At 42.4% G+C, this 14,239-nt stretch overlaps 1 protein-coding gene across 7 annotated transcripts in view; it reads right to left on the bottom strand.

Annotated features, from left to right (window-relative positions):
* The window catches only part of ELF2 (E74 like ETS transcription factor 2), an 86,732-nt gene that overhangs the window by 19,337 nt on the left and 53,156 nt on the right, over positions 1-14,239 (bottom strand). Inside the window, exon 1 of one of the 7 annotated variants that reach the window (XM_084884261.1) lies at positions 4,585-4,997. The exons of the other annotated variants lie outside the window; for them this stretch is intronic. Coding sequence (XP_084740387.1) covers positions 4,585-4,675 — 91 coding nt within the window. The 5' untranslated portion in view covers positions 4,676-4,997. Of the gene's footprint in view, positions 1-4,584; positions 4,998-14,239 lie in introns of those variants that run through there. 7 annotated transcript variants of the gene reach the window in all.

Below are 14,239 nucleotides of genomic sequence, written 5' to 3' on the forward strand. Positions count from 1 at the left end.
TTACCAAGAACACTCTCATGCCTGCCCCTGTCCACTAACCAAATTTGTTTCTGAAGGAAATTGTTTTTATTGAATTATCCTGATTGACCGCACTAATGTTACTCTTTAACTCAGTTTTTTTTTTAAATATATATTTTATTGATTTTTTTACAGAGAGGAAGGGAGAGAGAGAGCTAGAAACGTTGATGAGAGAGAAACATCGACCAGCTGCCTCCTGCACACCCCCGACCAGGGATGTGCTCGCAACCAATGTACATGCCCTTGACCGGAATCGAACCTGTGACCTTTTTCAGTCCGCAGACAGACGCTCTATCCACTGAGCCAAACCAGTTTCAGCTAACTCAGTTTTTTTTTAATGCTTTTTAGTACTAATGCTGCAATGAATTCTGAAGAATAATTTCTTAAAACACACTTGCAAGAAAATTTTTTAAAAAGTTAATGCCAGTTCTAACCACGTTTAGTTTAGTGGATAGAGCACCAATCAGCCTGCAGATTGAAGAGTCCCAGGTTTGGTTTCGGTCAAGGGCATGTATCTTGGTTGTGGGCACATCTCCAGTAGGGGGTGTGCTGGAGGCAGCTGATCAATGTTTCTCTCTTCGATGTTTCTACGTAACTCTCTATCCCTCTCCCTTCCTCTCTGTAAAAAATTCAATAAAATGTATTTTTTTAAAAATTAATGCCATTCTTGCCCTGGCCTATGTTTCTCAGTGGTTCAAGCTTCGGGCTGTGGCACAGTACCTAGGTTGGAGGTTGATCCCCAGTCCTAGTAGGGACAAGTGCAGGAAGCAGAAAATGGTGTCTCTCTCTCACATCAATGTTTTTCTTTCTCTCCTTTCCTTTCACTCTCAAAAAAAAAAAAAAAAAAAAAAAAAAAGTAAATAAAAAGAATATCCTCAGGTAAGGATTAACAAAAACAAGTTAATGCCACTCTTTGTTTTATTTCAACATATGCTTCATATTTTTACATCCTGTTAAACTTTTTCCAGATTGATACTAGACATTCCACTATATAGTAAATTAGAAATAAGATTTTCAAGTTCAAATTTCACGATAAACTATGACAAAATAGACACATTTGTTTTGTTATTGAAAATACTTAGGCTAAATTTCCAGGGGAAAAAATCCCTCTTTCATCTTAATAACTGCCTTCAAATAGAATAAAGCTTCTGGTGCCTCTACTTCTCAATTCTCAAAAAAAAAAAAAAAAAAAAAAAAGTCAAGAAAAGTATATTTGAGAATAAGAAGGCAGAATATTTTAAATTGAAAATCTTCAAGAAAATCCAGATTATACATACACAATACTTTTGCTGAAATGTTAAGGGATATTCTTTTTTTCCTATCGACATCCATTTTTCCTATAAGCTATATATATATGTGCATACTAGAAATGAGCCTAAATTATTAAGTAGACTATATCATAGTCATATTCAAGTTCCAAGACTGGCTAAAAGAAAGTGAGTAACCTCCCAATTTCATAACCTTAGACATATTCATTCACATGGCATAATGTAAAGAAATCCAAGAAAAAGAAAAGCCTTCACCTCCTATTAAATATTTGAGCTACTTATAATTTCAGAACTTTAAAAGTTATAGATCACCTAATCAATCCTAATGAAGCCTTCAAGAGTACAGATATAGTTTAGCGACAGTCAGATGTAGGTTCAGAATTAAGGCTCTTTCTCATACCACGTTGCCAGTGAAACATGTCAACATATAAAGTATGTCAACTCTTCTGTATGTTAAAATGATTATTAACTAAGCTTATTTATTTCATTCTTTACTCAAACTCTTCAGACAGCATAAACGTTTATAACTAAAGCTGAAGTTGACAGCTAACTAAAGTTGATAGTTAAGCCTCTAAAGGAGGAAAGTAAAAGCAAAATATATCCTCTAGTTAGTACCTTTATAACAGTGTTAACATATAACAATATTAAGTGCTTTACAGTCACTTAGAAAAAAAAGTTTAGCGAACAATAGTCAACTGAAAATCTTATCTCCTCTATAACTTTTTCTTACTATCAGTCATTCTACACTAATCATCAACCCATTATAGCAATCACTGTATATATTTAAAAATTATATAGATTTTTATTTGTCTCCTGAATTTGACTGTAAAATCTTTGAGGAAGGATGATGTATAACACCTGACAACTTCCCTCAAGGGAATTAAAAAAGTATCATCTTGTCCATTTTACAATAACAAACATTATAAACTACTCTCCCACTGTCATTGGAAACTGGCAGCAATAAAAATTTAGATCCCCAGTTCTACATTTCCTGGGCCACCTTTCCTCCCCAACTTGCACTCACTGAATAAACCTACAGTGTAAATCAGCAAACCTATCTCAAGTTTCCTTCTAAAATAGGACTTGTAAAGGAGCATCAGATTACATGAACATGATTGAGGAAATAATTTGAAAATAATTATATGTAAAACATATTCTTTACAAGACATTAAAATCATGAAGCAAACTTCAATTGTAAGGTTTATATATACTAAGTTAATGCAGTAGGGTTGCAAGTCAGCTTTTAACTTAAAAAACACCACCACCACCTTAACAAAGGGATATTAAATATTTGTATTTTCAAATTGTAGGCTGCCTATGTGTATTCACTCCAAGCAAAATATCTACAGGTCACATTCAGTTTCACTAATAACTCTAAAAGCTTATGAAAAAAATACCTCCCATAGATAAAATTAAGCCCTTTACCTTTACAATATTTTTCAAGATTCCAAACCACTGGAACCATTTCCTGAAATGTACATGTTTATCACTCACAGAAATATCACTGATCCAATCAATCCTACAAAGCCAAAAATTCCATCCCTTAATTCATATTGTTATTAGTGAATTGAGCACACACAATGGAACCAAGTTCTTCTTGTACTCTACCTCTTACTAAGTTCTTACTCTGATCAGAATATAACTGGCAAACGTGTTTTAATCACAATCGTAAGCTGATTGTTTTTCTTTGGGACCCTTAAAACGTCTTGTATTACATTTTACATTGGTCACTCATGTGTTATACAATACATACAGTTACAGTATTCCAGAGTTTCTCTAAACTTAAAAGTTCTGTTAAATTCAGAAATACACGTGTTCATGATTTCCCCCAATCGAAGAGAATCACAGTTTCGCCAACCAAACTAATTTCACGTGCCCTCCCTAAAAACAATGGCTGGGAAACGGAGGGGGCAACATCTTTCACAGCATTACTCTTTGGTATTTCCCATCTTCCAATCCCCATCGGTGGCGATATGATACAGAACCGGGGGAAGGGAACATGTGTGTTTATTATTCTAGTAAGTAAATGGGATGCAAGGAGGGCTGCATCGATCCCGGGCCCTCGCAGCGCTGTCCATTAAGCAAAGCTGCCGCTTCTGTGTAACTTAAGTCCGTGCCCTTCCGCTGCAGCAGTGGCGCTGCACATCCCCCACCCCCGCGGCCACTTCCGTGTTTACACTCCTCTTCCCTCCAATTCCATGCGTACATTGTCAGCTCCACTCCCGCCCAATCTCCATTGGCCCAGCGCGGGCCCCGAGTCCCGCCCCCAGAAATCAACGTTCTCATTTGGAACATCTCAGCGAGCAGATTGGAACGAGAGGCCTGTCAATCCCGGCCGTTCTGTCCTCTCCGAGGCGCTTCCGCTATGGTGGGAGGTTGGGGGGAGGAGGGGGTACGGGGGCAATTCCGTGCGGAGACTTCCCTAGGGCCGAGCCGCCCGCCCGCCGCCCCGCGCCTTCGCCTTCACCCACTGTTTACAAAAATTAGCCTCCTCCGCTGACACCCAGCGCGCCAGGTCAGGGCTGCACAGAGAGCCCGTGTCCTTCCCATCCTCCCCCTGAAAAAAAAAAAAAAAAAAGACACCCACGAGGGACGAGGCACCAGCCTACTCCCTCACTGCCACCCATGAGGAGGAAGGGGCGGCGGGCGGGCGGGCGACACCGCACCCCGGCCGCCCACGTTGAGTGACCCTTCCAGAACCGTTACTCCGAGGCTGCACAAGGTGGGGAGGGTCAGGCATTTTTTTGGCGGGTAGCGGTCCACCGGACATGGCCCGGGCCGTCCCGTCCATGCGGAAGTGGAGGGTCCGCGGACCGGGTCTGAGAAGAACGGGGCGGGGGCTGCGAGCGACCACCGGGGAGCCCGCCGTCCCCGGCCGCGGGCAGAGCGGCCTCTCCGGCCAGACAGCGTGGCAGGCGCCGCCGACAGACAACAGCCGCGCTCACTTCCTGGTTCCGCGGCGGCCGGGGCGCAGCGCGCAACTCGTCCGCCCGAGTCCCCAACTTCCCTGCGGCTCGGCGCCCGGCCCCGCTGCCAGCGCTCCGCCCGCCGCCGCCGCGCCGCCCGCCGACCCCCGGCAGCGGCCGCGCCGGAGCCGAGGCAGGTTACTCTCCAAGGTGATCACTTCCTGATTCGTCGCCTCCATTACTTCATTCACTGCCCCCGTCTCCCCCGGCCGCCCGGGGGACCGAGGCGGACACTGAACCCCGGCGCTGACCGCCGCGGGGGAGGCACCCCGCCTTGGTGCACCCTGAGCCCGCTGCACCGCTGCAGCGGAGAAAAGTTGCCCTGCCCTTACCAGCCCGGATGAGGAGATCCAGCTGGTTCGTGGGCCCCTCATGCAGAGACGTCGCCATGTTTATCCCGGGGCTGGCGCTGCTGCTGCACATTGACTTCCACCGTGAGCGGCAGCGGCGGCGGCGGCGGGGGGAGGCGGAACCCGCGGCCCGAGCCACGCCGTGCGGCCGACACACACTCACGCACTCGCTCACACACCGACGCCCAGATCCTTGCGCGTCCTCCGACAGGAAGCCGCGGCCGGCCCGCCTCCCGCCGCCGGGCGGAGAAACCCCACCACCTAACGGCAGGGGGCGGCGGCGGCGGCCGCCTGGGCTGGCAACGCGATCCTTCCGCCCCGCGCCCAGACAGGAAGTCCCGGCGCCCCGAGCGCCGCCCGCCGCCCGCCCGGCCGGAGGGACACCTGAGGCTGGGGTCGCCCCGGGGGCCGCGGCGGGCGAGCGGGGCGGGGCGGGGCGGGGCGGGGCGGGGCGGGGCGGGCCCGCGGCAGGAAGAGGCGCATTTCACGCTCTGCGGAGGGAAAGTCTGCAATTGTCCCCGCTCTGGACGGGAGCCATGGGCCCGATTTTCTTCCTGGAACAGCCCTGACGCCCGGTCCCGCGGCTGTAAATAAAGGTGGCTCTTTAACTTGTTTTGGCCGTTTTAAAGCTTAGGCCACATGGAGCCCCTTCACTTGAAAAGGCTGCACTTTAAAACAGGAATACTAACCCTCCAAAAAAGCCACATCCACACAATATTCTAAAAGCTGTACTTGGAAAGTAAGACACTTCCAACTACTTCAAGACCACTGCGTCCTTTTCCGTCGTCGGAGGCACACTAAGCAGACATTTATTAGTAAACACACAACATTCCCACCCCCGGAGACCTGATTATCCTTCCTCAATTTGATAGTCGTGCCATTCAAGCACCCTTTCACTTCTACTAGGTTCCCTGGGGAATAAACGTATTCATTTATAGTATCATCTACGTTTAAAAATCTTTTTGATAGAAACCTCATTACAAATGAAGTTCATATTAAAATACAATAGAAGGGGGAGGTAAATTGCCATTTGTTGACTATTAATTTATTAACACAGGAAATCAGACGTGGCTTCATGAAAACAAAAACTAGGGTTTCAGAATTTCACAACATAAAAAAAGTTTGAAACAACTTTTTCCTCAAAGTTGTACCTACACAAAATTTAAGTACAACCGTGCCTCCTACATATCATACTAAGTGCTCAATCAGTATTTGCTGAATAAACATAAAAAGGTCTTGGCAGTTACAAGTGAAAATATGGCATTGTTTTTATTATCGGAATTGAATGAACTGTGCTGATAATCTAGAAAAAAAATTCTTCCAGTGGTAATATTAATATAATTTTAAAAATATTTGCCTGACATGCCAGTGCAACTTAGTAATAAATTTACATAGCTATGACTTTTTATCTTTTTCATTTCTTATGAATACTAATTTATTCTTTTGGCCTTTTCCCCTGGCCTATAGGTAATTTCCAAAGTACAACTCCCCTTAAACCAAATAAGGAACTCTTTCTGCAGTAGGTAAACTTGCTACTCCTTGGACAAAAGGAAATATATGACTGATAGCTTTTATTTTTTAGATCTAGTCAGTATAAAATAAGGATCATCTACTGATAGGCAGCATCTTAGATAGTTTCCAGGCCTTTATGCAGATAATTGAAATTACAGCATATCTAAATTTCCACTCCTATCAATCAGTAGTTTTTCATGTATTTTGAAGGGAAGAGAGTAATGTAAGACAGAGGTATTGTATTTTTTTCTGGATGTGATAGGTAAGCTTGGCTCTTCTCAACATTGGAATCCGTTTAAAGCCTGATACCTAACTTTTTATTTTACTATTTGTTTCTTGACCTATACCTTAAGAAGTGAATAGTATGTGTGTGTGTTTTAATTGCTATATATCCTGTTTATATATCTCCAGGTCTTATATTTTATAAGAAAATAGAACCTGTATCTATTCCTGCATAATACTTCACAGTTATTATATACAAACATATATACTATATACATTATGTGCATGTGTTAATGATAAAAATTAATGAAGAAAAAATTGATTCCTTTATATTTAATGCTCTGTAAAAACACAATTCCTGGACCATAAATGCAATTCTGCCATGCTATTATTGTAAATGGAATTTTGCATTGCTATGTTAACTAGGCTTTCAATAGTCATCAGTACTTTTTATAAACCAATAATATACTGCAAATAGCAGGTGAAGATAAGATGCTTTTGGAAATAGAAATGTATTCGTTAAAAAACGTATTTGAGCCGAAACAGGTTTGGCTCAGTGGATAGAGCGTCGGCCTGCGGACTGAAAGGTCCCAGGTTCGATACCGGCCAAGGGCATGTACTTTGGTTGTGGGCACATCCCCAGTAGGGGGTGTGCAAGAGGCAGCTGATCGATGATTCTCTCTCATCGATGTTTCTAACTCTCTATCCCTCTCTCTCCCTTTCTGTACAAAATCAATAAATATATTTTTTAAAAAGCGTATTTGAAGCCTTGGCTGTTCTGGCTTAGTGGATAGAGCGTCAGCCTGGAGACTGAAGGGTCCCAGGTAATATTTTGGTTAGAGGGACATGCCTGGGTTGTGCATTCGATTCCCAGTAGGGGGTGCCGCAGGAGGCAGCCGATCAATGATTCTCATCACTGATGTTTCTATCTCTCTCTCCCTCTCCCTTCCTCTCTGAAATCAATATATATATATTTTTTAAAAACATATTTGAAGAATTTAGCAACATGGCAAAATGTAAAAAATATAAATGTGACAGGATTTAAATATATACATACTTTTTCAAACTATATGTGAATATGTGCATATATAACATGCATATGTGTGTATATGCACACAACACACACACACACTGCATTTCTCAAGTCTTCAAAGATTAAGCAGGTATTAATACGCAGAATGAAAAACTGAGAATAGGTAGACACTAGAAAACAAATTCATATTCTGATAACATTACAGCGTTATTGCTGTGTACTAACAAGAAAAGTTAAGGTAAAACATAGCTAATTCTTATTGAAATAGAAGCCACTAACTATGCTAAATGCTTTACATTCACTTTTCTCACAAATTCCTCTCTACCTTCCTGTGAAGTGGGTATTAGTATTGTGCTCATTTTATAGATGAGGACTCTAAGGTTCCTTGACCAACCGAGGTCAGAGTTAATGGGAAGCAGGGCCAAGATTTGAACCCAAGCATCTCTAGCTCTAGAGCCCTTACCCTCCAACACTCCCCAACCACCAAAGTAACAAGGCCTGTCTATCTGTTATGATGCATTTAGTATCTATGGGTTTTCTTCTCTGAAAATCTTTTATATTCCTCCCTTCAAAAGGTGGAGCCTAATTCCCCCTCTCCCTTTGAGAGTGGGCTGAACTTAATGGCTTACTTCTAACAAAACAGAAGGAAGCTGAAGTGATGGGGTGTGACTTCAGAAATTGTCTGCTTGATCTCTTCCTTTTGAGTCACTCTCTCATAGGAAGCTCACTACCATGTCTTGAGTATACTCAAGTAACTCTGTGGAGAAGCCCATTAGGCAGGGGAAATGCCATCCTGCCAACGGTCATGTGACAGAGCTACTAAGAGACAAAACCTGAAGCTCTAATAACCAAGCCTTCAGAACTGCAGCTTCCTGCAAGACCCTGAGTTAGACCATGAGGATAACCCATTCCCCAAACCTTTACCTTGAAAACTATACAATATAATAAATGTTTATTGTTTAAGCTGCTAAATGTGGGGTAATGGGTACGTGTTGGGTATACTTACAGGGGGAAAAGGTTAAGAAAACTAAGCTACAAGAAAAACATATCTATCAAGAATAATAAACTGGAAATCAAGTGACTATTAAGTAAGGCTGGTTCACCAACCCTATAAGATAGACAACAGATTAGAAATGCAGTCTATAGATTCATAAAGAAAAAAAAGAATTATTTCATATGTTTTATACTATTATTTAATTATCTATTTGCAGGTTTTATTCTACTGTTTTAATGGCCAGGTTTTATAAAATATTATTAAGAGAATCTAAGATGGCTGCTCAGGTAGGCAACTAGCCGCAGCCGCACACAACAATTTTAATAAAATACAACTAAAATATAAAATGGACATTACCCAGAACTACAGGAAAGTCGACTGACTGGAAATCCTACAACAAGAAGCAAGGAGAAAACCAGAAGGAAGCGCGGAGGAGCTGTAAAAGCCTAAGGTACGGAGACACACGGCGCGCGGAGAGGACGGAGCCGGAGAGGAGGGAGGCCGAGTGCCTGGCGGGCGTTCCCTAGCGGGAAGGAGATAAAACTCCGACTGTGCTGGGCCCCTGACTGCTCTGAACCCCAGTTCTGGGCCAGACCCCGGGGACTCAGGCTCAGCCATAGGGAGCTGGGCTGTAAAGCGGAACCCCGGGGTAGCAGAGAAAGGAGGTCCCGGAGGCGCGCACACTGCCCCCAGAGAAGGGACCGTCGGTTGTGCCGCGGGATTGCCCTGGCCGGAAGGAGACTGGGGCTCCAGACTGCTGTGAACGCCACCTCCAACTCCACTTCCAACTGAACTGAACCCCAATACCGGGCTCATTGTGGGAGAGCATAGACTGTTTGGCAGCAGGCGAAAATCGAGGGCACCTTTCTCTCAGAGGCGCAGGCAGCGAGCACTGAAGGACCCGCATAGGGCGGGGCTGACGGAAGCCAAAGCTGCAGGCTCCACCCTGAAACCCCGTCCCATCTGTAACTGCGAAATGCGACAACAAAATAGATCACAAACGAAAGAAATGGAGGACAAAAAGCGTCTGGATATAGAGTTCAAATCTACGCTTATAAGGTTTTTCAAGAATTTCCTAGAAAAGATGGATAAGGCCTATGAGGATATGAAAAGAGATCAACTAGAATTAATAAGGAGTCAACAAGAAATGATAAGGGATCAACAAGAAATAAAGAATACATTGTCTGAAATAAAAAATATTCTACAGAGTCCTAAAAACAGAAGGGAAGATCGCAAGAATCAAGTCAAAGATTTGGAACATAAAGAGCCAGAAGACACTCCTCCACAGAAGCTAGAAGGCAAGAGAATCCAGAAAATTGAAGATAATGTAAGAAACCTCTGGGACAACTTCAAGCGAACCAACATCAGAATTATGGGGGTTCCAGAAGATGAGAGAGAGCAAGATATCGAAAACATACTGAAAGAAATAGTGACAGAAAACTTCCCCCACCTGGTGAAAGAATTTGACTTACAAGTCCAGGAAGCGCACAGAACTCCAAACAAAAGGAATCCAAAGAGGACCACACCGAGACACATCATTATTAAAATTCCAAGAGCAAAAGATAAAGAGAGAATACTAAAAGAAGCAAGAGCAAAGAAGGTAGTAACTTATAAAGGAGCACCTATACGATTGTCAGCTGACTTCTCAACAGAAACCATGCAGGCCAGAAGGGAATGGCAAGAAATATTCAAGGTGATGAATAGCAAGAACCTACAGCCAAAAATAAGCTACCCAGCAAAGCTATCACTCAGAATCGAAGGCCAGATAAAGAGCTTCACTAATAAAAAAAAGCTAAAGGAGTTCATCACCACCAAACCAGAATTATATGAATTGCTGAAGGGGGTTCTTTCAGAAGAGAAAGTAAACAAAGATAAAAATTATGAACAACAAATACGTAATTATCAACAAGTGAATCTAAAAACCAAGGAAATTAAAAAAATCTGATGAACAATATTAACTGTTGAATATAATAGAATCAGAGGTATGGAAGGGGAGTGAACTGACGATTCTTGGGGAAAAGGGGAGAGGGGGGCGTGGGAAGAGACTGAACATAAACTGTGCACCTATGGATGAGGACAATGGGGAGAGGGGAAAGGGCAGAGGGTGGGGTGGGAACCTGGTGGAGGAGAGCAATGGTGGGGGGGGGGGAGGAAGGAACATTTGTAATAATATGAAAAATAAAAACTTATTAAAAAAAAAGAAGTAAAATAAATAAATAAATAAATAAAATAAAATAAAATAAAATAAAATAAAATAAAAATAAAATAAAATAAAATATTATTAAAATAAAGATGTTTAAACCTATAGTCAAATATTCATTCATTTACTCAACAAATAATCCAGCACTTACTTTGAGCACATTTCTGTTGTAGGGACGCATTAATACTACACCTGATAGAAAAACCAAGATGGCGGCATAGGTAAACACCTAAACTGCTTCCTTGCATAATAATTTCAAAACTACAACTAAAAGACAAAATGGATATTATCCAGAACCATAGAAAGGCTGGCTGAGTCGAAATTCTACAACTAGAAGGGAAGAGAAAAGCACACTGAGACTCAGAGGAGCTGCAGGAGGCGGAGATACTGAGATGTGCGCGCACACATGCGCACACAGAGGGTTGGCAACTGAGTGAATGGCTGCCTTTCTCAATCGGTAGGGAAACTAAAGTTCTGAACTGCGCTGAACTCCACTTCCTGGCAATACTCTGGGGAGCCAGACTCATACAGGGTGAAACTGGACTGTCAGGAAAGAGAAAAGCACACTGAGACTCAGAGGAACTGTGGAAGGCAGAGGTACCGAGGCACGCCAGCAGAGAAGGCGGGCAACCGAGTATGTGGCTGGCTTCCTCAAGTGGAAGGGAGACAAAAGTTCCTGACTACACTGAACTCCAGTTCCGGGCAAGAATCTGGGGATCCAGACACTTTTGGGGAGAAAATGGACTGTCTGGCAGCAGGCAGAACTTGAGGGCAGCTTTCTCCAAGAGTTGCTTACAGCGATTACCACAGGACACTGAGACACAGGGGCCGATTAGGATAGGGCTGACAAGAAACCAATACTGTCTATTCTGCCCTGAGACTCTGCCCCATCCAAGCTGAGCACAGAGACTTATGCAAGTCTAGTCTCATAAGGGTGTCTCCAGCACAGAAGTTCTCCCAGTGTAGACACAGCTGATCCTCACAGCCAATTGGCCTGGAGGTCAATTCTTCCCAATGATACCAACAACAATCAAGGCTAAACTAAAACAAGACTGTGCACACAGCCCACAAAGGGGTGCACCAAGAGTGTCCACCTCAGGTAACTTGAAAAACTGAGCCACTGGGCCCTTTAGGACACCTTGCCCACAAAGCCACTCTATCAACTCAGGGAAGCAGCCAAAATGCGGAGACAAAGAAACAGATCACAAGTGAAAGAAACGGAGGAAAGCAGACAACTGGATATAGAGTTCAAAACCACGGTTATAAGGTTTTTCAAGAATTTTCTAGAAAAGGTCAATAAATTTAGTGAGACCCTCGAGGATATCAAAAAGGAACAACTAGAAATTAAGCATACACTGACTGAAATAAAAAGTATTAGACAGAGATCTAACAGCAGACCAGAGGATCGCAAGAATCAAGACAAAGATTTGAAATACAAAGAAGCAAAAAAATACCCAACTGGAAAAGAAAAAAAGAAGAATCCAAAAATATGAAGATAGTGTAAGGAGCCTCTGGGACAACTTCAAGCATACCAACATCAGAAGAAGAGAGAGAGCAAGATACTGAAAACCTATTTGAAGAAATAATGACAGAAAACTTCCCCCACCTGGTGAAAGAAATAGACTTACAAGTCCAGGAAGCGCAGAGAACCCCAAACAAAAGGAATCCAAAGATGACCACACCAAGACACATCATAATTAAAATGCCAAGGGCAAAAGACAAAGAATATTAAAAAGCAGCAAGAGAAAAACAGTTACCTACAAGGGAGCACCTATATAATTGTCAGCTGATTTCTCAACAGAAACTATGCAGGCCAGACAGGAGTGGCAAGAAATATTCAAAGTGATCAATAGCAAGAACCTACAACCAAGATTACTCTACCCAGCAAAGCTATCATTCAGAATTGAAGGGCAGATAAAGAAATTCACAGCTAAGAAAAAGCTAAAGGAGTTCATCAACACCAAACCAGTATTATAAGAAATGCTGAAAGGTATTTTATAAGAAGAGGAAGAAGAAAAAGGTAAAGATAAAAATTATGAACAACAAATATATATCTATCAACAAGTGAATCTAAAAATCAAATGAATAAAAAAATCTGATGAACAGAATAAACTGGTGAATATAATAGAATCAGGGGCATAGAAAGGGAGTGTACTGACAATTCTTGGGGGGAAAGGGAAGAGACTGGACAAAAATCGTACACTTACAGATGAGGATAGTGGGGGCGGGTAAGGGCAGAGGGTGGGGTGGGAACAGGGTGGAGGGGAGCTATGGGGGTGGGGGGAAGGAGAAACAATTATAATAATCTGAACAATAAAGATTTATTAAATTAAAAAAAAAGATTTATGAAATTTAAAAAAAAATACTACACCTGGTAGCACTAAATAATATCACTCACACACACAAAAAAAAAGCCTTCTCAATTCACAGAGAATACATTGAGGGTGAAATTTTTGGAGACAGTACAATATACAAAATAGTTTAGTGGATTTATATTATATTTTAAGCTACTACACAGGAAAATTAAATTATATGTATAAAAAAGCCTTTTTAAGACATGAGTGTTTTTTTTTAATACGGGTCAAAAAAAGTTAAAATTTTGTTGGCTAAAATGTAAATTTTTTTGAAAGGGACCATGGTTATTTTAAGATTCTGAAAGCAGTACATGATTTTACAAAATTATTTTATCCTAAGTTATTTAACCATATGCATTTATGGGCCATGAAAACCTTATCATGAATAAGGATCCAGTATGGACTGATTTTGAGAATGATGATTTGGCTTAGATTCATCTTTTCTGCATTTTATTTAGGTTATTCCTGGGCCATACTCTCCTTGACCTTATTGATTCTTCATTTAATGGCAGCCACTCCTAGAGAACTGTCAACTGATTATTGCAGCTATTCTTTTCTAATAGATGATGAACAAACAACTGTTTCCAAATAACATTTATCAAGCACCCATGTGTGCATGACACTCTGCAAAGTGAGTTAAAAGAGTTAATAACATCTATATCTATCTATCTATAATAATAACCGGACATCCTTCTGGATGAACCCAGGGCTGTGAGGGAAGCCTGGGTCCTGGGACAGGAGCCAGAGGGAAACCCAAGTCCTGGATGCCATAGGAAAGCCAGTGCTGGCAGCGGGGGGAAGGAAGGCCTACTCTTGCACAAATTTCATGCATCGGGCCTCTAGTATATATACATAAGCCTAAGGGACCGTTAGACTGGTAGCTATGACGTGCACTGACCACCAGGAACAGACACTCAACACACAAGCATGGAAACATGGAACAGACTGAAGATCTGAGAGAGAAGAGGGGAGTGGGGAAGGTGGGTAGAGATTAACCAAAGATCTTATATGCATACTAGAGGCCCGGTGCACGGATTCCTTGGCTGGCCTGCAGAGATTGGGGCTGAAACCATCAGTCCTACCTCCCCTGATGGGTCCCAGATTGTGTGAGGGCACAGGCCAGACCAAGGGACCCCACCAGGGCACGAATATGTGCCCCCAACCTCTAGTTTTAAATAACATTTAAGACAACTAATTTCAAGGACTTGGGTTCTTTATTATTATTAGAGGATGTTTAGTCTCTGGGGGGGGGGGGGGGGGGAATTTTTTTAATTGCTGTGAAACTTTACAAGGGCTAATACATGATTCTTTTTAGCATATTT

Source organism: Pipistrellus hanaki (genome assembly GCF_964339955.1).
Source record: "Pipistrellus hanaki genome assembly, chromosome: 5".
NCBI classification, from domain to species: domain Eukaryota; kingdom Metazoa; phylum Chordata; class Mammalia; order Chiroptera; family Vespertilionidae; genus Pipistrellus; species Pipistrellus hanaki.